Source organism: Emiliania huxleyi, assembly GCF_000372725.1.
Source record: "Emiliania huxleyi CCMP1516 chromosome Unknown EMIHUscaffold_172, whole genome shotgun sequence".
Lineage (NCBI taxonomy): Eukaryota > Haptophyta > Isochrysidales > Noelaerhabdaceae > Emiliania > Emiliania huxleyi.
This window is the reverse complement of record NW_005200861.1, coordinates 62,084-85,193: the sequence shown is the minus strand read 5'-3', so window position 1 is coordinate 85,193 and position 23,110 is coordinate 62,084. Positions and strand designations below refer to the sequence as shown.

Here is a 23,110-nt window from a genome sequence, read left to right as displayed (position 1 = left end):
TAGCCCTCTGGTGGCAGGGAGAGATTCACCGGGAGGGTGGGGACATCATCCCCGGCATTGACTGCAAGGAGTTGGGACCCCTCTCTGAGACGGAGGAGGAGGAGGAGGAGGAGGAGGAGGAGGAGTGGTTCGAGATCACGTGCCCCAAGGACGCGGTGGCTGGGGTCGTCATTACCATTACGGTGGGCGGTGACGAGCTGGAGCTGGAGATCCCCGAGGGGGTGGTGGCGGGCGAGACCTTCTCCTACAGGATCGAGTAGCCTCCCCAGGAGAGCGAACGCTTTGTCATCCTCACTGGAGGAGGGGAAAGGGGGGGGGGGGGGGGGCAGGAGGAGTGGAGGAGGGGGTGCAGACGGACTGACGGAGTAGGGGGGGAGGGGAGAGGAAAGGGGAGGGGAGTCTGAGGGTTACTTGAGTGGAGGGGAGAGGGGAGGGGAGGGGGGAGGAGTCTGGGTGCACTTGCCTAGGTTCTTGCCCTCAAATTGCAAAAGATATGCAGACAGTCATGCCCCGAATGCATCGAATGCAGATGCACTGTTGTTTGGTATTGGACCTTACACGCCTGTAACCTCTCTTTAAGGTATTGCTAAAAATCTCTCTCTCTCTCTGTTAATGCAATCACGCGCAAAATGCATCGATTGCATATGCAACGAAATGCAATAGTGTTGTTTTTGCCCATGCAGTTGTAATGCAGGCGATGCATGGAGAGAGAGATGTTGTTGTTTTGTTTTGCGAGAGAGATTTTGCGATGCATGCGAATGCAAAAATGCATGAAAATTTTCTACAGACAACTTTTGATGCTGAACAAAGATAGCGTAAGTCACGCCCTCAAAAACAAACCCATTCACTTTTGTCCAGCCCTCGAAATGACCAACGGAATCTCTTTTGTTCTTGTACTACGGGTGAGTTAGTTAAAGGACCAGGCGTGAAGAACAGCCAGGCTCGGACTGGACACCAGCGCGGTCGCGAGATAGGAGATGACGGCACACTGGAGCTGTGACTGTGAAGACGCGGTCTCTTTTGTGCTCCTCAGGGCCTACAGTCGTCTTTTTGAACGGCGCCTCAGCATGAAATTTAAGCACGGCGTTCGACGTTTGAAAACCTGTTTCGCCCGCATGGGGCACCCCACTCCGCTCCCTCGAGGCGCCGCACCGGCTCTCGGCCGCAGCAGACGCATGTCGCTTCGAAACCTGCTGCCGCTGCTGCTCGCCACACGCGCCGCGGCCAACTGCTGCCCGGTAAACCAGTTCTGTGGCGCGGATGGCACGACGTGTTACGACAACACTTGCGAGAACCTCTTGACGTACGGCTGTCAAGTTCGGTCTTGCTGCTCATGTCAGACTTCCTCCATCCTCGGGTGCGAGTTCCTGATCTGCAACAGCGGCGGCGCAACCTGCGTGCAGAGCATGGGCGTATTCGGCGGCCAGGTGCTCGCCTTGACCGAGCGCGTGTCAATCGTCTCGTGCTCGGGCTCCTTTGGCTTCAGTGTCGCCAACGCCACCTCCACCTGCTCGCGCATCCTGGCCGACGGGAAGGCGAGCACGGAGACGTTTGGCTACGGCCAAGGCCGCTGCGTCGCCGCGGAGCTCGCCAACCGAAAAACCACCTCGAGCTGCACGTCGACCTTCATCGCGCCCTCGCCTCCGCCGCCCGAGCCGCCGCCGCCTATCTATACGCCACGCGCCCCACCGGCACCCCCGGCCCCGCCGGACCATCCGCCGCCACCCCCCTCGCTGCCGCCACCCTCCTCGCCGCCACCACTGCCCCCGCCGCCCACGGAGCCGCCGCTGCCGCCGCCACCGCTCCACCCGCCGCCGCCGCTCCTGCCGCCGCCCACGCCCCCGCCACCGCTCCACCCGCCGCCGCCGCTCCTGCCGCCGCCCACGCCCCCGTCCCCGCTCCTGCCGCCGCCGCCGCTCCTGCCGCCGCCCTCTTCCCCGCCACCCTCACCCCCCCCGCCACTGCCGCCGTCTGTGCCTCACCCGAGCCCGCCGCCCTCTCCGCCGCCGCCGCCGCCGCCGCCCTCGCCGCCTGGACTGTGCGGTGGACCCCGGGGAACCGCCTTGAGGCGCAAAAATAAAAGGGCAAAGGGTTGGGCCACACAACGCTCAACTCTTGAACTCAGTTGTCAACTGCGGTCTGCAGATTCGGTCCTTGGCGGCCCGGAGCCGGCGCGGGTCCAGACACACACTCTCCACTGAGTGTGCGTGCAGTGTGTGCCGGGTGACCGCGCTCCGTGCACTAAGCACTTTAACCACTATGTCTCTCTCCGGCCACTGTGAGTCGTCACTCGTGGTCTGAGAGAGAGTGCCAGAGAGTTCTGACATCTGAGAAGCATCAAGCAACACACTGCCATTGCCGACCAAGTGGGCCTTCAAGTGCCAAAACTCTGTCGTCCAATGGCGGTCGTATAAACTTGACATACGGCTTTAAGCCGTGTAATGATGTAATGCCGTATATGTCCGGGGGGCTTGTCCGAGTTCTCTCTCACACATGCAGAGATGCACATGCACATGTGCATGCACATGCACATGTGCTTTATCATGAGAGCTCATGATGTAATCATGTTCAACGGTCTTCGCGATAATACATCACAAAAGATACATCGGCTCACCACATCATCGCGCCGCCGCACCGCGCTCACCCCACCCGCTGTCCGCTCGGGTGGCCGAGGGAGCAGTGCTTCTCGATGTGCGTCGGCTCGAGGTCGGGCCGGGGCTGGAGGCGCACCTCGTACATCTTGTCCCACTTCTTGCCCGTGACGAGGAGCTGGCGCGTCCGCTCGTCGTACGCGATGCCATTGAGCACGTAGTTGTGCGGCGAGCGCCGCACCTCTTCCCGCTGCCGCGCGAGAAGCCCGCGAAAGTCGACCCAGCCGATCACCTCGCCGGTGGCGGCGTTGATGCGCGCGACGCACTCTGAGGCGGTTCCCTGGTACATGGGGTAGACGTTGCCCCACAGCTCCCCGTCGACCCACTCCAGCTCGTTGACCCCTGTGGACGGGTGGGCGGCGGGCGGGCGGGTGGGCCGGAGGGAAGGCGGAGGGAGGGGAGAGGGGCGGGCACACAGGCAAGCAGCGGTGTGTGGGGGGCAAGGGGAGGCGAGGAGCGCCGAAGATGTCGCGCCCCGTTGTCGGCGTTCCATCTTTCCCCACGCCCCGGAGCCGCGGGTCGTGGATCTGCACCGCGAGGGGGCGAGACGCGTGGGAGGAGGGCGAGGGGCGGGCGGGCAGAGCGAGAGCGACTGGCGGCCGCGGCGCGCCGTGAGCCGCTTCTCAACCTCGTAGGTGTCTGGGTTGACGTGGTAGAGGGCGGAGCCCGAGTCGGTGACGTAGAGCGTGCGCCCGTCGCTCGCGAGCCCCCACCCCTCCCTCCCGATCGAGACGGGCACCTCGCGCAGCAGCTGCAAGTCGGGCAGCGAGTACTCGAGCACGACGCTCGCCTTCCACGTGAGCTGGACAAGTTTGTTGCCCACGACCTCGATCCCCTCCGCAAAGTGGTGGTGCTTCATCCGCGTCGAGGCGATCGTCCAGCCCGATATCCGATCGACCGAGCGCACCTGCGAGTGGCCGTACAGCCCGTCGCTCTCGTAGAGCGTCCCGTTGGCAATGGTGAGCCCTTGCGTGAAGGCATCGGCCAAGTGTGGGACGGTGGCGTCGACAACATAGCTGCACACGTACGCGCGCTCCAGAAAGCCTCTCGGCGCACCGCCCGGGGAAAGCGCCTCTGCCAGCTGACCGTCGCGGGCGCAGAGACCGACGGCCGCGGTTGCCAGCACGGCGAGAGCGAGGAGCGGCGCGCAACACGGCATGCGCGTCGGCGGCGGCTCGTCGGGCGGTGGCTTCTCCCCGGCCGGCCGGCGAGGGCGTCTCCGAGGAGCCGTGGTGGTCTCGATGGCGCCGCCTGTGCGTGTCGTGTCGCTGCCGTGAAGAGAATTCGATAGCTCGTCCTCCCATCCCTCCTTGAACAAGGGACCGGCAGGCGGCGGCGTCGCAGGACGAGACAGAAGAGAACGACGCGACAGAGGAGGAAATGACAAGGGAGAGAACGACGAGAGTGGGACGACCGCGTGGTGGCATGAAGGCTGCAGCGAGCCCCAAATGACGTGTGAGTGTTAGATTTGTTTGGTATTGCTAAAAATCTCTCTCTCTCAGCGAGAAGCGGCGAGAGACTGCGAAGAGAGATAGGAAGAGGCAGACTCCCTAGGGTGGGCGACGGCTAGCGCATCACACACCTCTCCTTAAAATCCCTGTGTGGTGGCGGCGTGCCGTCCTCCCATCCCTCCCTTGGGCTGTCTGTTTTCTTTCTTTTTTTCCTTGAAGGGGACCCCAGCGCCGGCATCATCCGTGGAGGCACAAGTGTTCGAAGAGAGAGTGGACCTGAGCAACGATATGACTTGGCGGCAAATGATCGCAGTGGGCGTCAGAAGAGTCGTCCTTGCACGAGGAGAGCTCGATAGACTCGAGGGGCCAAGATATGCCGCCAGGAGGGCGGAGTTGCGCCGAAAGGCGAAAGAAGCCGCGAGAACAAGGGACCGGCAGGCGGCGGCGGCGTCGCAGGACGAGGCAGAGGAGAGCGACGCGACAGAGGAAGAAGCGACAAGGGAGAGAACGACGAGAGTGGGACGACCGCGAGGTGGCACGAAGGTTGCAGCGAGAATCGGAGAGAGACTGCGAAGGGAGATAGGAAGAGGCGGACGCCCAAGGGTGGGTGACGGCTAGCGCATCACACCCCTCTCCTTAAAATCCCTGTGTGGTCGTGGCGGCTCCTCTCACAGCCGAGCCGTGCGTATGCACCTGCCGCTGCGACCGAACTTGACCGTTTCAATCGCCGCGAACGGCAAAAACGTGCCGATGGTGCCTCCCCGCCCGCATCCCCTCACGCCGCCGCACTAGACGGTGCGAGCCTTGCGCCTCACGCCGCACCCCTTGCGACCCTTGCACCCCTTGCCAACAGGTTCGCACCTCAGTGTCCGCTGCGCAGCCTCGCCACCGTGCGCCGCCACTGCCGCCGGTGCTGCTGCTGCTGCTGCTCCATTGTGGCCTGGGGTCGGGGCTTGGACTAGACGGCGCTGCATATGGTCGACGCCTTCAGGAGCAGGAGGGCGTCTGCGCCCTGACGGGCATGACCCCACGAGAGGTGCAGCCGCCCGGATGCTGCCCTCTCTCCCACGCCGCCGACTGACCCCTCACCAAACGGTGCTCATAGCCGCGCTACCTCAAGTTTTGCCAAGACTACAACGAGGAGGCGTGCTGTATTCCGGGCCACGACCTCGAGAACCAGGTGCAGTTTGAGAACTTGATCGACGGCCTCGGGCCCGGGTGCAAGAATCCAATGATGTACCCCGCAATCCGCTACTTTTACTGCCTCGGGTGTGACCCGAAGCAGCCGAGGCGAGCGCTTTGCTGGAGGCCGCGGGGCACACAGTGCGCGGTCACGCACTGACCTCGCGGCCCGCCGACCTCGCAGGTACACCCGGGATAAGGGCGACGGCTCCGACACCCAGGTGATCAGCATCTGCCAGGATTTCGTCGAGCAGGCCCTCTGGCACAACGAGACGCGGCGGCAGTACGAGGAGTGCGGCGTCATGAAGTACAACGAGTGTCCCGAGTCGATGTCCGACTTTGACCCGTACCAGTGCGGCGACGACCTCGTCATACCCACCATCTTTTGGAGCTCGGCGACCGAGTTTATGAACTACATGAGCCCGCCGGGTGAGGCTCCACCCTCTCCACACACGCCGCTTGCTCACCCTTCCCTATCGCCACGGGCGGCGGCTGGTGCGCGCTCGTGCTCGCTGCCTCACGCCGTGTGCGCGCCCCGCCCCGCGCGCGCAGGCCTATACGACTTTGAGTTTGAGGTGGTTCCCGATGCGGATGCGGTCGACGAGTCTGGGGAGCCCACCTGCTGGAAGCCGGTGTCGATGCGGACGAGGCGCGCGAGCGCAAGCGCCTCGCGGCGGCGCGCAGAAGAGGCCGTGGCGTCCGCGTACTGGAGCCCGTGTGCGTGAGAATTGTAACGTGAACGAAAACGGGGAATCTCTGACACTTTTGCACATTTTGCATTTCTCTCTCGCTCATCCTTGACTCATCCCCGGAAGATCACACTCCACGTCATCCATTGTCTCCATGATTGTCTCATGTTCATGTGTGAAAATGCAAAACCACAACCGACCGTGCAAAAGCCAAAACGACAACGAGTGACTTCACACCCGCAAGCCGCCCCCTGGCCCTATGGGCAGCGGGGGTTGAGGCTGCGGCGCTCATTTCTCGTCGCCAAGTGCAATCAGAGGCCATGCCGCCCTTCCCGGGTCGCCCTGCTGAGCACGTTGGCCACCCTTTGCCGCTCGGGCAGCGTCAGTCCGAGTGCCTGCAGCCTGGCGAGCAGCGCGGGCCGGCCAGCGCCAAGCGCGGCGCTGAGGTCGCTCAGCGTCGTCGCCGCGGCGGCGAGCTTTGGCTGCACCGCAGCCACGCCAGCCTCCTGGAGAAGGGCGTCAAGCGGGTCGTCACCACCTGCGGCCTGACTCCTTCGAGCAGCAGCAGCGGGATCGCGGCGCTCGCACAGGTGGGGCCGGATGCTCCCATCTGTGATGACGAACATCCAAACATCCTGCGGCTCCCACTGCGCCTCGTCGTAGGCTTCTTGCGGCAGCCAGTGGTCATCTGGCAGATTCGGCTGCCGCCTGTGCTGTGCGAAGCCGCGGAGCAACGAAGCGACGAGTGCCTCGCGGTCGAGCTCCTTGTAGTGCAACGGGATCGCTGTGGGTCTGTTCGATCACATGTATATGTTGTGAATGCGAGCCGGGCCAGCAAACTGCGGGGGCTGGAACCAGGTGCGTTGGAGCCTGTCGAGGGTGTTGTGGAAGCGCTACAACGCCGCGCAGTGAATTCTTTTCGAGCCGTCTGCTGTGTAGAGTTCTCGTTTTGAGTCTGGTAGGACAGTGATCCCCACTCATATTTTACGTAAGGGAGAAAAAAACCTCCGCATGAGGCGGAAGCGGGGCCGCGCCGCGAGCACAGTCGACGAGCTCGGCGGCACCGCCTCGGAGATAGTGAGCTTCATCCGCACCGACGCTCGCGCCGTCGCGCGCGAGCAGGGGCCGTCGCAGACGCAGCTCAAGTCGGCGCTCACCTCGTCCTTCGAGCCCGCCTGGCCCCGGGTGTCGGCCGAGGCCGCGGCGTCAATCGTCGGTGGCATTGCGCGGGAGTGCTCCTCATCATCCGCAGGCGCACGTCATCCTGCGGGCATCGTCGTGGGGCTTCGGGCGACCTCTCGCGCCGTGAAGCGCGGCGAGATTCGTGTGGTGGTGGCGGCGTCGGAGTTGCAGCCGCCGCTGCTGCTCGCGCAGCTGGCCGTCCACGCGCACGCAGCCGGCGCCCACCTCGCGGTACTTCCCAGCACCGCGGCTGCACTCGGCCAGCCGCTCGGTCTGCTCCGCGCCGCCGTCCTCGGCCTGCAGTCGCGGGTCTTTGACGAGGCCCACGCGCTGGTGCGCCTCGTGCTGGCAGTGCCGCCACCCCAGCCGTGCTGGCTGCAGTGCTGCGCTTCGAGGCTTCGGGAACGGGCGCGAGAGGCTGAGCGGATGCCTCCAGCTGTGCTGTCGGAGCCCGGTGGAGCGGCAGAGTGAAGTCTGTGATCCTTGCACCAGATCTGAGAAGATTTTTTACACTCAAGTCACGCACAACACACGCGAAGCCGAAGCGCGAAGGCGGTGACCGTGCAACAAAACAAAAATAAAACTTGAAAACTTCAGGGGGCCTCTCTCCCACACTCCTGTGCGAGCCACGCGTCGTGCTTGGTCTTTGCCGATAGCCAGAGGGAGGTTTGCTGCTCGGGCGGCAAGTCAATCAGCGGCATGCAAAAGTGCTCGCGCACGAGCGCCAGCCACTCGTCGGCCGATGTCGCCACGGCGATCGTCGTCGAGCCGGCGGGGAAGCCGGGGTGCACGCGGCGGAGCGTGCAGCAGCGGAGCGTGAGCACGCCTCGTTCGGGCGTGACACGCTGGAGCACGGGGCCGGAGACGCGGTAAGGGCTGTCCGGGTGGCTCCAGTAGAAGGCGTGGTACTCGCCAAACTCGCGCGCCGAGGCGGCCGAGGAGGAGAGGCAGAAGTCGAAGCCGCGAAACGAGCCGAGCGGATGGTGGGTGAAGTGCCACGTGCTGGCGCCTGTCGCCTCGAGCCGGAAGGCATACCCGTCCTCCTCCCACGCGTGCTCGCGCAGCTCGAAGGGCCGCAGGGGGCCGTCCCCGAGGCCGACCTACTCACCGCCGGCGCCGTGAAGAGACGCCGTGGCCGCGCAGCGGACGCGCCTCCCCGAGGCCGACACGTCTGACACGAAGCGGCGCTCCCCGAGGTGCACCAGCAGGACGATGTGGTTGCCCCACTTCTCGGCGGCGAGGGGCGACTCACCCACGCCGGCGGTGTGCAGCGAGACGACGAAGCCGAGGGAGGTGAGCAGCGCGGCGAAGGCGTCGACCAGCACGAAGCAGTACCCGCCCCGCCGCCGCAATGCCACCCGCTCGGCGGAGGCGACCGGGTCGAGCCGCGGCGGAGGGAGCGGTGCGCCTATCTAGGGAGACAGGGAGATCTAGCGGCGGAGGGAGCGGTGCGCCTTGGTCGCGGGCCGGGTGCCGTGAGGAGAGGGTGTGGGTCGCGCGCGCGGGGGGGGGGAGGGGGGCAGAGGGGTGGGAGGCGGGGAAGCGGGAGGGTTGCAGGTTCAGTTCTCGGAAGAGTCTCGGAAGTGTCTAAAAGGTGTCTCGGAAGTGGCTCGGAAGAGTCTCGGAAGTGTCTGGTGCCTCTCTCGCCCGCGTGCGAGTCGAGGTTCTCGTAGGCCACGAGCGAGATGTGCGCCGCCTGCAGCCTGCGCCGGCGGGCGGCGAGGGGCGGGCTGTCTGGCGTGGGGGGATGCGAGGCGGGTGGCGCGGCCGCTGCACGAGAGTGGGCCGCGACTGCGCCTGCAGAGCGACTGCAGGGTTGGGGTTAGGGTTAGGGTTAGGGTTAGACTGCGCCTGCAGAGCGACTGCAGGGTTGGCTCTGACACCTCCGCGGCGCTGAGGCGGAGCCGGTCCAGGTAGGCGGCGGTCAGGTCGGCGCTTAGACGGCACCCGCTCACCGGCACGACGCCGACGAGGCTTCCCGCCCGCACGGCGGCGGCGCGCATCTCGGCCAGACTCGGCGGCGCGCATCTCGGCCAGACTCGGCGGCGCGCCGCCGCCCTCCCTCGCCTCCCTCGCCTCTGCCTGCGCGCGCTCCTCCCTCGCCTCTGCCTGCGCGCGCTCCTCCGCCGCCCTCGCCATCGCCTCGACGTCGAGCGTCGGCCGCACGAGCTCCCTCTCCGCCTCCTGCTCACAGGCAGAGCTGTCAAGAGACGCTGCTCACACCACACGCCGTACACGCTCCTCCTCCGCCGCCGCCTCCTCGCCGTCGCCCGCCCGGTGCGGCCTCCGCCACTCGTTTGGCGTGCGGCCCGCGCCGCCTCCCGCCCTCCTCACCAGCACCCACGCCGTCACCTCGCCGCCCACGCAGCCGCTCTCCGCGTGCTCCACCTCGAGCCCCGCGCAGGCGAACAGCCACTCGTGGTGCTCGTCCGGCCGCGTCACGTCGTACCGCCCGTGCGGACCTGCGCCACCGCCACCACGCGGGCGTGTCAAACGCACCTGACGAGATAGGCCTGGGTATGGCGCGTCTCGCCGGCGCGCGGACCGGAGGGAGTGTCGACGCGGAAGGCGAGGCCGGGCGCCGCGCCGCCGCCGCCGCCGCCCGCTGCGCACGGCTTGTTCTCCTTGACGACGAGCACGCCTAGCAAGGCATCGACTGCTCACTGGTCGCTTGACGAGCGAGGCCGGCTCTTCTCGAGGGCGAGCACGACCGCCGGCCGAGAGGCGCGAGGCGAGGGAGCGGAGGGCCGCGACCACGTGTGCGTCGACGAGATACTGCAGCGTCCACTGGACCCACACGAGGTCGAAGAGTTGCGCCGCCGCCGCAGCAGCAGCCGGCCGCGCCGACGGCGCCTCGAGCTCCTCGAGCCGCGCGTGCACAAAGGCGCACTTGCCCGCGCGCTTGTTGCCGAGGTAGCGGCGGCTCTGCTTCAGCCAGCGGGCGCACGGCTCGACGAGGCAGACGCGCTCGAAGCGGCGGAGCAGCACGTGCCTGGCGCGGGTGCGGGTGCGGGGTAGGGCGATGGCACGTGCCTGGCGCGGGTGCTGGTGCGGCGGAGCACAGCGCAGTGCCCTTCTTCTCGAGGGCGAGGAGGTGGGCATGCAGAGGGCGTGTGTTCCGCATCTGGCAGCGCGTGCTTTGTCACGCGTCCGACGCCCGAGCCGCCGTCGAGCGCCTAGAACACGAGTCACACGGCGGCGCGGTTGCGACTACGCGTCGCACCCCTTGGACTGCTGGGCCAGCTGGAATACAGGAAGGTGAGGCATCTCAGTGCCAAGCGCCGAGCCGAATGCGAGCGCCGGCCTGCGAGCCTTGAGCGCGTCGAGCAACCGGAGCGAGTGCTCGATGTCCTCCTCGGAGCCTCCGTCGCCAATCATCGCCTCCTCATCGCTGCCGCCTCCGTACCCGTCCTCGTCCCACCACCGCTCGTTGGCGGCGTAGTACTCACTGAGGTGCCGCGCCTGCTCGGTCCACAGCGTCTCGAGGCTGGCGTAGGAACGGCCCGCGTCGTCGCTGCCGGAGATGAGCGGGGGCGGCTCCGGCGCCGCCGCGTCGGCCGCGGCGGCGGCGGGCTGCGCCGGCCGGGGACCGCTGTACGCCTCACCGACAGAGACGGCGAGCAGGTCGTCGTTGCGTAGAAGAGCTGCCGCGCTGCCGTGGCGTGGCAGCTCGGTGCCGCCGCGCCCGTCCTTTGACCAGACAAAGAGCCTCGCTGCCGCCGCGTCCTTCTTCTTGAGCCGCAGCTTGTTGCTCGCCGCCTGCAGCAGCGCCTCGGTGGCCGAGTCTCTCGCGACGACGGTGGCGAGCGGCTGGCCAGCCTTCGCACCGGCGTTGAGGCAGAAGGAGACGCGAATGGTCATGCTGGAGAGAGGCCCCGCCACCCAGGGTACCCCTCTCGAGGGACCCATTGGGTTGCTCTTTCGAGGTCTCGCCGGGGCTCTGCTCCAAGAGACCTCGAGAGTGCGTGCGTGTGCCTCTACTCGCCAGGTCGACATGTTCGTCCAGGCGGCAAAAAAGAATTTGACAGCCCGCAAGTGCGACTCCCGTGCCCAGTGTCGTGCAAAAAAGAAAACTCGGCAGGCGGTAATCCCGTCGTCAGCTGTCACGATGCACCCGAAGGGAACCCCAGGCCCAGCGCCAACACCGACCGTGGAGGTACAAGTGCTCGAAACGAGAGAGAGTGGACCTGAGCAACGACATGACACAAAACTTGCTAGCAAAATCTCTCTCATGTTTTTTTTTGTGTTTCTCATGTATGACTGGCTCCCAAGCGCCAAGGAGGTGTGGACAAATGCGGCTCAAACTGCGCCGATCGCATGTGGTCAATCTATCTGGGGAGGCGTGGCGGGCAGCAGTTTTCGAACACCGCGCGTGCACCGCCGCGAGCGGGCGGTGGGTAGAGTGCTAGAGTGCGGTCATGCGATTAAACGGAGGATAATTTATTTTGTTACACCAAAAGGTGGGAAGCCGCGAGAGCAAGGGCTCGGCAGGCGTCGGCGTCGTCGCAGAACGAGGCACAGAGGAGAGAGGTATGGTTCTTGCACTTGTGCAAGATTGGGCGTCTTCTGCAGCAGTCCCTTTGATGGGAGGCCCCAGGGTGGGGGCCACCTCGAACCCCTGGCCAGGGGTTCGAGCGGATGCTCGAGTTCCTCGCGTGCGCGTTCGGGTTCATCGTCTTCAGGAGACTGCTTCAGCGCTTCCCGCGGGTCGTCTTCCTCAGCGACGCCATCTCCACCCCGTACGCCCTCTCGCGAGAGTCGGAGAGGAGCCCGCTGCTGCGCTTCGCACACCGCCTGCTCCGACAGACCGAGGCCTTCGGCGATCTGACAGCGGCTGCTATTGGTAGCGCACCCGCGGCTGGCGCACCAATACGACGTCCCAGACGACGTTCTCGACGCGGCGGGGATCGTCGTCATCGACCCTTCGCAAGTGACGCTGGCGCCGCCCGACGCACAGCGAGCCGGCGCGGCGGCGCCGTCGACGCCGACGGACTAGTACAGCGCTTGCCCGACCCTGCCCGAACCTAGTTCAACCTAACTAAACTATCCATACTTGATGCTAACCTACATCGCCCACCCGCAACAGACGCTCGGGCACGCCATCGCGGCCGGCTCCACGCCAAACCCGGGCAACCTGTACGGCATCCACCTCGCGCGCCTCGTCGACCTCTCCCCCCGCAGACCGTCCTCAGTGGGGAGCGGCGAGGGCCCCGCTGGAGCCCGTGGCGGGAGGACCTCGTCGTCGCACCAGCGGCCGCTCGGCCTGAGCTGGACCCTTGGGACCAGCCCCCGAGTGGATCAATGGACACCTCCGTGCGGTGGTCGCCGTCCTTGTCAGCCGTTCTGAGCGGAGGCAAGGTTTGTTCGATCCAGGACCTCTTCCCCCGCAGACCGTCCTCAGTGGGGAGAGGTGGGGCCCTTCCTCCCGCAGATCGTCCTCAGCGAGGAGGGGCGATCCCATCAGGAGGTCGTTCCGTGCGACTCGGCTTTCCCCGCAGACCGTACTCAGTGGGGAGCCCTCCTTTTCCTGGGCGCACATGGTGGTGGTGGCGACGATACTCCAAACCGGCGAAGGCATGGGCAGCTCGAGGAGGCGACCGCTGGCCCTCTCCTGTCGGACTGATGGCCCGAAACAACTACCAAGACTTTGTCGAGCTCAACGTCTCTACCTGTGGCGCGGACCCACGCAACTGCGGAGGTGTTAACCGCTGTCGCCAACAGCCAGGCGGAGGGCAACCTCGTTAGGAGGCTAGAGATCTCCCTTCCACCGGAGGGAGGATCGCCCTGCCACAGTTACGCGAGCGACGCCAGCTTGCGAGACGTTCAATTCGAGCATTCGGGCCGCGCGACCTATGGAGACCCAGTCAGAGGCAAGCGCGGGCGCTGCCCAAGCGGATCGCCGGCAACTAGTGCCGCCCGCGCCTGGCGCGACCGCCTTCAAGCGCGGGCGGCCCGTGGCTTTGCTCCATCAAACGGGACAAGGCAAAAACACAGTTGCACAGATACATGCCGGCGGCGCGACTCCCCCCCGCAGATCGTCCTCAGTGGGGGGGAGACCGCGACACCGGTGACGGAGCGCAGTTGGGAGTGTCTTTGGCTCACGCCAGGGCGCTCGTTGCTCCTCCGTCTCTTTGTATCTTCCATACTGCGTTTATCAGAAGACGTATGGTTCTTGCACTTGTGCAAGATTGGGCGTCTTCTGCAGCAGTCCCTTTGATGGGAGGCCCCAGGGTGGGGGCCACCGCCTCGAACCCCTGGCCAGGGATTCGAGCGGAGGGTGCCCCGGATTCATCTATCCGTAGGGCCCCGGTACATTCATTAGAGCTGATCACTTTGCGCAGCAACCGTCGGCCGCCGCTTTTTAGCTGGACGGCAGTACGCTGCGCCGTCGCTCTGTCGTGCACGCTCTCGCGCTTCGTTGTGACCCACCGTGTCCCACCCGTGTGTGATCAGTGTCTACGGAGGGAGTGTCTTTGGCTCACGCCAGAGCGCTCGTTGCTCCTCCGTTTTTTAATCTTCCATACTGCGTTTATCAGAAGACCGATGACGGATGAGGCGGAGGATGACGAGAGTTTTCGCACTAAGGCTCAGACGGCGAGTTCGCGCTGCGCTAGGCTCAGGCGGCGAGTTCTCGCTGCGCTACGGTCGTCGGACAAAAGAAAGAAAGAAAACAGACAACCCAAGGGAGGGATGGCGGACGTCAACAGTTGGTGGGCGCCGAATTTCTTTATTCGCGCCAGAGAGGTAAGGGCGCGGCGAGTTCGCGCTGCGCTACGGTCGTGCGCTGCACAAAAAACTCCCAGCGATGCTTCGCGGGGCGCCCTCTCGACCGCCTAGCGTCGCCGCGCCACATCCTGGCACTGCAAACTGCTCCGTCGACTGGCACACGCAGCCGCTCGACCACTTCTCATTCACCGAGACTCGCACGTTCGAACAGCGCGTCTTCTCGTACGGCGGCTACTGGCGACGCCCGAACGCCGGCTCGGCGGCCGGGCCGATCCTCTTCTACTGCGGCAACGAGGCCTCGGTCGAGCTGTACGTCAACGCGACGGGCTGGATGTGGGAGCACGCCGAGGAGCTCGGCGCGCTGCTCGTCTTTGCCGAGCACCGCTACTACGGCGAGACGCAGCCTCTCGGAGGATCGAGCGCGACGAACGCGTCCACCCTCCGCTGGCTCACGCTTGAGCAGGCGCTGGCGGACTACGCGACACTCATCCACCGGCTCAAGCTCTCCCTCGGCGCGCCGGACGCCAAGGTGGTCGCCATCGGCGGCTCGTACGGAGGCACGCTCGCCGTGGCTCGCTGCTCGCTGCTTCCTGGCAACCGCCCAGGAAGCTGCACGTAGGTATGCTCGCCGCGTGGCTGCGGATGCACTACCCGTCCGCGGTGGACGCCGCGCTGGCCGCATCCGCGCCGGCGCTGCTCCTTTTTTGACGGCCCGCCGCGCCCTGGGAGCCTTCTCGGAGCATTCTCCGAGCCTCCCCTCTCAGGTTCTCGCCTTTGACGGCCTGCGGCGCGGGGGGCGGGGGAAAGCCAGCCCGCTCTTCGACGGCAACGCCTTTTGGCGCGTCGTGACGCGCGACGCTTCGCCCGCGGCCGGAGCACACGCCGATTGCATCCCCGCCGTGCGAGCGACTTGGGAAGCCATCGACTCTGCGACCGGCAGCGCGGCGGGCCGGGCGGAGCTGTCGTCTGTCTTTCGGCTGTGCGAGCCGCTGCGGGAGGGAGCCTCGCCGTCCGATGCGGAGGGCGGCGCGGGTGCGCGGCTCAAGGCGCTGCCGCTCAGCGTCTCTGGCACGCCCACGACGCGTCCACGACGCGTCCACGACACGCATCCCGCAGGCGCTGTTGCTGAACGTCTTTGACACGCTCGCGATGGGAAACTTCCCGTACGCCTCGAACTACCTCGTCTTCCAGCAGGAGATGCCGTCACTGCCACCGCCCGATTCGATTGCCACCCTCCTTCTCACAACATCGTCTCCTCCAGCAGACGAGGGACCCGACCGTCCTGCTGCCCGCCTGGCCGATGCGCGCTGCGTGCGCCCACTTCGCCGGAGCGGTCACGAGCGACGCGCCCTCGCTGCTGCGGCGGATGGCGGCGGCCGCGGGCGTGTCCCCTCCCCCTCCACACCGGCGGGCGGCGACGCCACGCCGCGTGCCCGTCATGTGCAGTGGATGTTTCCGCAGGCGTCCTCTACAACGCGAGCGGCAAGGCGCGCTGCTATGCGCTGCCGCGTAGCGCGCTCGACGGCGGCGACGGCATCTGGGATTGGCAGTACTGCACGCAGCGGCTGCCGCAGGAGACCTACTTCAACCTCACCGGCGGGCGGGACATGTTCTGGCGCTTCAACAAGAGCGCCGCCACCATCGCCACGCACTGCACGCGCCGCTTCCCGGGCGTCGTGCAGCGGCCGGGCTGGATCGCCGCCACCTCTGCTTTCTCCTCCGCCGGCTCCGCGTCCCACATCATCTTCTCGAACGGCGAGTATGACCCCTGGCGCAGCGGCGGCGTGCTGCGCAACTTGTCAAGCACGCTGGTTGCGATCGAGGTGCCACAGGGCGCGCACCACCTCGATCTGATGTTCTCGAACGCCGACGACCCCGAGCCGGTCAGGGCCGCGCGGCGGGCCGAGCTGGCCTTGGTAAGGGAATGGGTGGCGCAGCCCCTGCCACGCGTTGCCCACACTAGTGACTGAATTCTATACATACAAACGACGTCGACGAAGTGTACATGCCAGATGGCAGTGTGACTGTGCACAATATATCTCACAACCACAACCTCACGAGAGAGAGACGACCTGTGAGCTGTGTTATAGTCTCAAACTCTCTCAAACTCTCCTGCACGATCTTGGTGTGAGGGATCTTCAATCCGTCCCCTCACCCCCCTTGACAGAAGAGCGGCAAGACACACAACCTCTCTAACTCTAAGTTTTTCGCGATTATGTTCACAGCGTTTTGTCTACCCCCTAACCGGGTCGAAGCGCGCGTCCGAAGGGCGCCCGGTGCTGGACGTGACATCAACGCGAGCTGCACGGCGAGGCGAGGCAGCAGATGGCGCAGCGGCCGCAGGCGTTGCATCCTGCGTCGCCGGAGCCGCAGCCACAGGGCCCGCCCCTGTCGCGCCGCCGGTCCTTGCCCTCGTGGCCAACGCAACCGGAACCGTACCCCGTGCAGTTGGCGCACTCCGTGCACACCCTGCAGTAATCGTGGACCAGCGCATGCCCCCGTGCCGCACCTGAATGCGCTTTCTTGATGTCCGTCTGATTCGAGCGTGGAACGACGGTCACCCGGTTCATCCGTCCGCAGAACGGACCGGCCGTGGTATGAACAAGGCGGACGAGCAGATTCTCGAGGGTGTCGAGTAGGTGATCGAGGCCCCAAGTGGCCCCCACTTGACGACCCTCATGCCGTCGAAGGGTCACATGCGCGCGGGAGTCCTCGTCCGTGAGTGCAGTCCTCGGCCAGAAGTGCTGTCGGCCGGAGCCGCCGATGTGGCTGAGCGTCAGGTCCCGCAGCGTCGTGCACCACGCCAGCGGCTTGACGTCCAATACACAGTTCGTGTTGCATCCAAAGATGGCTAGCGACCGGAGCTGCTTGCAGGTCGCCAGCGCGTGCAGGTCGAGAGCTGACACGTCGTTGACAGAGAGATCGAGCGAGACGAGATGTTCGCAGGCCTCTGCGAGCTTGCGTAGGTCAGGCGTGCCCTCGTTCGGCAGCGGTGAGAGCGGCGGGGTCAGTGTGAACGCAGTCACGCGGTAGATCCTGCCTCGTTCGATGTCCAGCACCGTCTGCACCGATCCCCGCACCCGGAGCGGAGGGCGTGTGTCGCGAAGCTGAGAGAGCAGGCCACGGGAGGCGAGCGGGAGGGCGTGGGCCGTGTGAAGGCAGTTTGCCAGCTCGACGATGCGGCCCAGCAGGTCCCCGTTCAGGCTGGCCAGGTGGGTCGTCTCTGTAGCCTCCATCTTTTGGATTTGCGGCGCCGCGCGTTGCTGACCTGACCTGGACTGCTGACCTCTGGGCACGTGGCGGGGACGGTCGCCAAGTTTGCTAGCGTGAGCGCGTCGGGGTGGTTGCGTGTTGGCTGCGTGCAGGATGTCGAGCCTGGGCACCGCGTTCGTCATGTACGGCAAGATTGGTACTGAAAGGAAGCGCCCCTGGATTTCCAGCTCTGCCTCCCCAGCCATCGTCTCGGCCGCATTCTTCAGCTTCCACGCGGCGCTGCTGGCCCGACTGCCTCGCTCAGATGTATTTGGTCACACCTGGAGCCCGCAGGTGAAGCAGCTGATTCAACAGCTGTGGCGGCCGGTTGCCCTCCGTGCCGAGCCCGACATGTCCCAAATGCTCGAGCGTGACTGCTTCGTGCGCCTCTCGCCGAGCTTCAACCGGACGAACGCGCGGTGGATTAAGGGCGTCTGCGGCAGGACTCGGAGCCACCTTCTGGGCATGACACGGGCAATAGCGCTCAAACGGGCGCACGAGCAGCGGGTCAATGCTGTGTACGACGCGGTCGTGGTGTCGCGCTGGGACCTCGCCTGGTTTGGCGAGCCGCTCTTGGCCTCTTGGCTTCTCGCGCCCGGCCTCGCCAGGCGGCTCGCGGAGAGCGGCTTCTGGCTCCCAAGGAACTGCGCAAGTTACGGGTCCGACCAGCCCGACCCAAGGATGACAGCAGCATGCGGCGGCGACCTCGAAGACAAGCTGCTCCCGGCTGGAGCCGAACAGTGCGGGCACCCTCACCGGAGTTGCCAATGGGATCTGGCGCCGGCGACGCGCGGCCTGTTTGTGCTCGACTGGTTCTTCGCCTCGTCGTCGCGCAACGCCGACCGCTTTGCGACGCTCACCGCGGCTGACTTCTACAACATGACTGAAGACTTTAGGGAGAATCTCGGTGTGTCACGCCCCATGCTCTCCCCATGCTCTCCCCTCTCCCCTCTTCCGTCTCCTCCTGCTGAGACCACCGGCCCACGCGTCGCGCAGTCAGCGAGACCAAGCGCCAGGTGCTGCGGCGGAACCCGAACGCGCGGCCCTTCTACCTCTTTGGCCACACCTATTGGGGCCAGTGGATGATGCACCACCTGCACCAGCGGATTAACTGGCTGCCACTCTCATTAGCCAACTTCCACAGGGTGGGGAATCTGCCGAACTCGAGCTCGTGCCAGCCCACCCCGTCTCGCCTCTCTCGCCTCTCGGGAGCGCCCGAGCTGCTGGTTAAGACAACAAGGAGGCCGCTCACCTTCTCCGCGGCGGCGCGCGACGCTGCACATCCCACCGGCTCCGACTTTGGGGGGAGCTCGTGCCCCGGACTGCCCGGCTTCAACGGGCGCAGCTTCCTGTGCGCAGAGAGCTCGGCGGCGTGCCTCGAGCAGGCTGACGCCGCCAACGCGAGCGCCTCGCCGCCGCTCTCGCACCTCCACGCCTTCCTGCGACTGGCTCCCAAGGAGGTGGACAAATGCGGCTCAAACTGCGCCGATCGCATGTGGTCAATCTGGGGAGGCGTGGCGGGCAGTAGTTTTCGAACACCGCGTGCACCGCCGCGAGCGGGTGGGTAGAGTGCGGTCATGCGATTAACCGGGGGAAGATTTATTTTGTTTATGAGGAATCGAATCATAACCCCCTGTTTCCACCATCGATTTTTCCACCATCGGGTTGTTAGAGACATTTTTGCGTGGGTACGCTAACGTAAAAGAGCGTTGGACGTCAAGCAAGCAAAAAAGAACTTTACAATACTCTCTCGCAAGAAAAAAGAACTCAAAGTAACGGATCTCGGCACGAGCTCAGGACCTCATTGAGCTACCTTGCACACCGCGGTCATTTGAGGAGCGCCCGTAGCCGATCCTCTGCATCTTCATGACTGCGATCCTGCTCGCCCTCGCAAGTTCCTCCGCGCACCTGATCCGCGCGCCCGGCGCGCGCGCCGGCGCCGCCGCAGCCCCGACGTTTGAGAGCAAACTCAAGCACTTTGCCGCGGCCGCCGAGCTGCCCGCGCTACGGACCGAGGCGGCGAGGCTGGAGAGCGAAATGCAGTCTGCGGTCGAGGAGCAGGACTTTGCCGCTGCCGCCACGCTTCGCGACCAACTCTCCGACCTGCGCCAAAAGGATCCCGCCTTTCTCGCCAGCAACCTGCGCGAGCGGCTCGAGGTGCTGGTGCGGCGCGAGTCCTACGGGGAGGCCGCGACGACGCGCGACCAGCTGCTTGTGCTTCGGCGGTTCCAACCGCAGTACCAGCTCGCCGGCTTGTGGAAGGGTGCGGCACCCCGCCGCGCCCGCGAGCGCACCCCGCGCCCGCGAGTTCAGAAGGCGGCTCCAGGCTGAGTCGGGTGCTCCTCCTCCGCAGGGGTGTATCCCAACCACGGCGAGGCGACCGTCAAGATCCACTACGAGGGCGACACCCTCGTCGCAGTCAAGGTGGGACTCGAACGCCCCGTATCCCGCCGTCTCCCTCGGCCCCTCTGACCGCCTCTCCTCGCCCCCTCGCCTGACCGCCTTCTCCTCGCCCGCCGCCCGACCGCCTTCTCCTCGCCCCTCGCCTCAGATGACGGGCGACGAGCACGTGCCCGCGGGCGAGACAACCTTCCGCGCCGATCTGACGACGCCGTGGCAGGAGGGCGCCTCCGTCGAGGAGATCGACGAGGAGGAGCTGGTCGGCGTGCGTGTGGAGGTTGTCTCTGTCGGCTCGGACGGCTCGGAGCAGCGCGAGGTCGAGCGATACCATGGCGAGGGCCGCGTCGCTGCGCGCGGCTTCCAGCACGCGCACTACGTGCCCGGCCAGCTTATCCTGGTCGAGCCAGACACGATCGGCTTCCTCTGGCAGCAGATGGGCATCTTCGTGGTCTTCAACCGCGAGCAGGACGGGCCCGGAGAGATGATGATCGAGCAGCGGGCCGTTGACGCCTAGTGCCGCGGACCCGCACTCTGGGCGCGCCAAGGGGTCTAAGTACCCTCCCGGGCGGCGCAACATCTCTCTGATCCTCTGTCATGACGATTGGACCATGTGAGTACTGAACATGTCTGATACTGTGGTGCGTGACTGTGTGTGAATGAAGTATCTGGAGCTCCGCGGTGGTACATAGAGCCCACGGCCTGTTTGAGTTCGTTCTGAGTGTGCTGGTTGTCGGTGCCTACCGTATGTTATCGACGGGACACCATGCAATTCCCCATGAAGAGGAGCGCCGCGCCGCCTCGCCGCTTGCGCGCCAAGAGCCCATTCAAGAACAAGATTCATGATTACAATGAATAACTCAACCCATCCTTTGGCAGCTTGTATTGTTGAGTATGAGTAGTCATGACGTCTGGTATCCATGAATATGAATAGTCACGTCTGCCTGTACTCATGAATATGAATAATGTATTCAAATACAAGTGTGCGTGAGCAACTTGCAGGTAAAACCCGGGTATACCCGCAAAAGTCCAGGTATACCCGAGAAATACCCAAGTGCGCGTCCACATGCCGCGCACGCCTACTCGCAGGGCCACTGCGCCAACTGCGGCGCACACCGCCTGCTCAAGTACGCGCACCGCACCATGTGTGCTCGCTACAAGTGCCAAAAGGCAGCATCGGCGCAGCGCCAGGCGCGGCTGGCAGGTGGCGGTGCGGACGACGCGGTCGTGCCGACATTCTGCTACAAGATTGAGGCGGTGCTCGGCATGCGCTTTTGCGACCCCGATCAACTGATCGGAAAGAAGCGGCGCAACAGGCTGGCTGCTGCGAGGGCATTGAGGATTAGGCAGCCAGTAGTGCTAGTGGCGTGGCTCGATAGATAGAGGATTTGTCGTTGTTCATGACCGGGCTATCGTTTCGCGTGCGCTGTGAGAGAATAGTGACCAAAATTAAAACACACAATCCGAGCCACAGACGATACAGGGCACCGCGGCTAGATATTCACGATGCCACGGCGGCGGCATCCGACGACGAAGCCGCCCCGGCCGCCCCGGCCGCCGATGGAGATGCCGCACCGGCCGCGCCCGAGGAGCCCTCCTTGTGCTCGCCCCCTTTGCCTCGGAACAGCTCGTAGTACTTCTCCTTGATCGCTGCCACTGCCGGCTCGAAGGCCTTCTTGTTGAAGCCAATCCTGACCAGCACAGCGAGGTGGGCCGGGTTGAGGTTGGGGTCTGCCAGCAGCCCAGCGCGAGAGAAGATCTGCTCGACGTTGGCCTCGCGCGGCAGGTGGCACGCAGTCTGCTTGAAGAGAACGTAGTGCAGCGGGAACTTGTTGCGCAGCGCCCACATCATGGCGAACTCGTTGAGCAGCCCATCCTCCGTCAGGGGCGGGGAACCCGCAATTTGAAATGCTCAGGCATCTGAAATTGCCCGATACGATCTCCATTCTAATTGAGATTGCCTCGAGCATCCCAAGATGCATGAAGCAATTCAGGATGCGCGCGCATCCTGAATTGCTTCGCGCATCCTGAATTGCTTCATGCATCTTGGGATGCCTGAGGCAACCAAAGATGTCCACGACATCCCTGATTGAGCCATTACATCCTGAGATGCTGGCCGGAGGGCGCTGCATCTCAGGATGGCTGAATTGGCGTCGCCATCCCCGAGATGTGGCAAGCATTTTCAAATGGATATTTTAACCTCAGATAAATAAGACAATCCAGAATGCGCGCGATGTGCGACGAGGCCTAATAGTCCGCAGCGCCCCCAATGGTGCGCCGCGTGGAGGGCGAGCTCTCCCTTTCCCTCTCCCTCTCCCTCTCCCTCTCCCTCTCCCTCTCCCTCTTACTCTCCCTATTCTCACTCTCCCTCTTTCTCTCCCTCTTACTCTCCCTCTCCCTCTCTCTCTTACTCTCCCTCTCCCTCGTCTCCCTCTTCCTCTTACTCTCCTCTCCCTCTCCCTCTTTTAGCCCCCCGCTACCCGGTTGCACTCGTGCGACGTAGCGGGGGGCCACGACTACGTTTACGAAAACATAAGTAGTCCCGCGAGGTGTGAATTGGCCGCCCCAGTAGCCCCCTTTCCAATTGCCTGATTTTGCGGCGCGTCCACAGAGCGTCCAAACTTGTGTTTGGGCGCGAACCGTATCTCGCAACGAATCTCGCCGGCCTCACCGGCCCTCACTTTGACCGACGCTACCGTCCGCTCGACTGGCCGATGAAGAGCGACCCGTACGACGCGCACTTGTCGTCCTCCCTCCTCGCCACATGACGGCCGCCCACCGACACCGACAGTCGCGCTCCGCACGCCTTCGAGGTCAGCTGCGGCCGAGCGACGATCGGCTCGCCTCCGATCGCTGGGCGCGGTCACTCTCCGGCCCATCACCCGCCTGCCGATCACCTGTTCGCCTCGCCGCGCGCGGGCCGCTCGCCTGCTCGCCACCGCCGCCGCGCGTCCCCGCGCCGCCACGCTTCCCTGCACCTGACGGCGCTCGGAGCTGCGCACAGACGGCGCGCTCAGGCAGACACAGAGCAGCGGCCGCCCAGGCGGTCGCTGCTCCGCCCCGTCCGAATCCGTCCGCCCGCGCGTGCTGCTGCCGCCGCCGCCGCCGCTCCACCGGGGTGCCCGTGTGTCGTGAGAGTTGCTTTGTGTATGTGTATGTCGTGGTGTGTGTGTGTGGTTATGTCACACTTGAGCCTCTATCTATGATAGTAGACCGGTACTCAGGTTTGGATGGTAGCGCGGGGGGCCCCGCCGGAGGCTGGTTACTGATCTTTTCTCTCCTCTCCCTCTCCCTCTCCCTCTCACTATAACTCTCCCTCTCCCTCTCTCCTCTCCCTCTCTCCTCTCCCTCTAACTCTCTCCTCTCCCTCTTACTCCCTCTCCCTCTCCCTCTCCCTCTCCTCTCGCCCTCTTACTCTACCTCTTACCATCTCACTCTCCGTCTACGTCTCCCTCTCCCTCTCCCTCTCCTCTTGTACCCCGAGGGTCTACCTGACGGTATTAGCATCCGGAGGGCACTCCCGCTGCACCGTGATACGCCATCTCGGCAAACTGGAACCACCACCGTGCGCACTTTGCGC

The 23,110-nt window shown here is 64.9% G+C and overlaps 6 protein-coding genes across 6 annotated transcripts; 3 read left to right on the top strand and 3 right to left on the bottom strand.

Annotated features, from left to right (window-relative positions):
• Positions 1–2,676: 2,676 nt before the first annotated feature.
• Positions 2,677–3,660, bottom strand: EMIHUDRAFT_54819 (hypothetical protein; the record flags this gene model as incomplete). Its single annotated transcript, XM_005784126.1, has 2 exons — positions 2,677–2,993; positions 3,201–3,660. Coding segments are annotated over 2 exons (777 nt in total), but the record flags the coding sequence as incomplete, so codon positions are not given.
• Positions 3,661–4,789: 1,129 nt separating this feature from the next.
• Positions 4,790–6,885, top strand: EMIHUDRAFT_112576 (hypothetical protein; the record flags this gene model as incomplete). Its single annotated transcript, XM_005784125.1, has 6 exons — positions 4,790–4,855; positions 5,208–5,371; positions 5,469–5,713; positions 5,837–5,916; positions 6,354–6,728; positions 6,832–6,885. 6 exons carry the CDS (start codon positions 4,790–4,792, stop codon positions 6,883–6,885), a joined length of 984 nt encoding a protein of 327 aa, XP_005784182.1.
• Positions 6,886–7,716: 831 nt separating this feature from the next.
• Positions 7,717–9,180, bottom strand: EMIHUDRAFT_423809 (hypothetical protein). The gene is made up of 4 exons (XM_005784124.1): positions 9,007–9,180; positions 8,794–8,858; positions 8,325–8,563; positions 7,717–8,255 (listed from the first exon to the last, which is right to left on the bottom strand). Exons 1-4 carry the CDS (start codon positions 9,156–9,158, stop codon positions 7,749–7,751), a joined length of 963 nt encoding a protein of 320 aa, XP_005784181.1. The 5' UTR covers positions 9,159–9,180; the 3' UTR covers positions 7,717–7,748.
• A 192-nt stretch (positions 9,181–9,372) lies between these two features.
• Positions 9,373–11,016, bottom strand: EMIHUDRAFT_231375 (hypothetical protein; the record flags this gene model as incomplete). Its single annotated transcript, XM_005784123.1, has 4 exons — positions 9,373–9,617; positions 9,867–10,147; positions 10,379–10,642; positions 10,754–11,016. 4 exons carry the CDS (start codon positions 11,014–11,016, stop codon positions 9,373–9,375), a joined length of 1,053 nt encoding a protein of 350 aa, XP_005784180.1.
• A 2,883-nt stretch (positions 11,017–13,899) lies between these two features.
• Positions 13,900–15,985, top strand: EMIHUDRAFT_442078 (hypothetical protein). The gene is made up of 6 exons (XM_005784122.1): positions 13,900–14,438; positions 14,501–14,571; positions 14,646–14,934; positions 15,005–15,075; positions 15,146–15,263; positions 15,343–15,985. Exons 1-6 carry the CDS (start codon positions 13,961–13,963, stop codon positions 15,849–15,851), a joined length of 1,536 nt encoding a protein of 511 aa, XP_005784179.1. The 5' UTR covers positions 13,900–13,960; the 3' UTR covers positions 15,852–15,985.
• A 3,185-nt stretch (positions 15,986–19,170) lies between these two features.
• Positions 19,171–20,047, top strand: EMIHUDRAFT_231370 (hypothetical protein; the record flags this gene model as incomplete). The annotated part of the gene is made up of 3 exons (XM_005784121.1): positions 19,171–19,396; positions 19,487–19,557; positions 19,685–20,047. The coding sequence occupies 3 exons, from the start codon at positions 19,171–19,173 to the stop codon at positions 20,045–20,047; spliced, it is 660 nt and encodes a 219-aa protein (XP_005784178.1).
• Between the last annotated feature and the right edge of the window lie 3,063 nt (positions 20,048–23,110).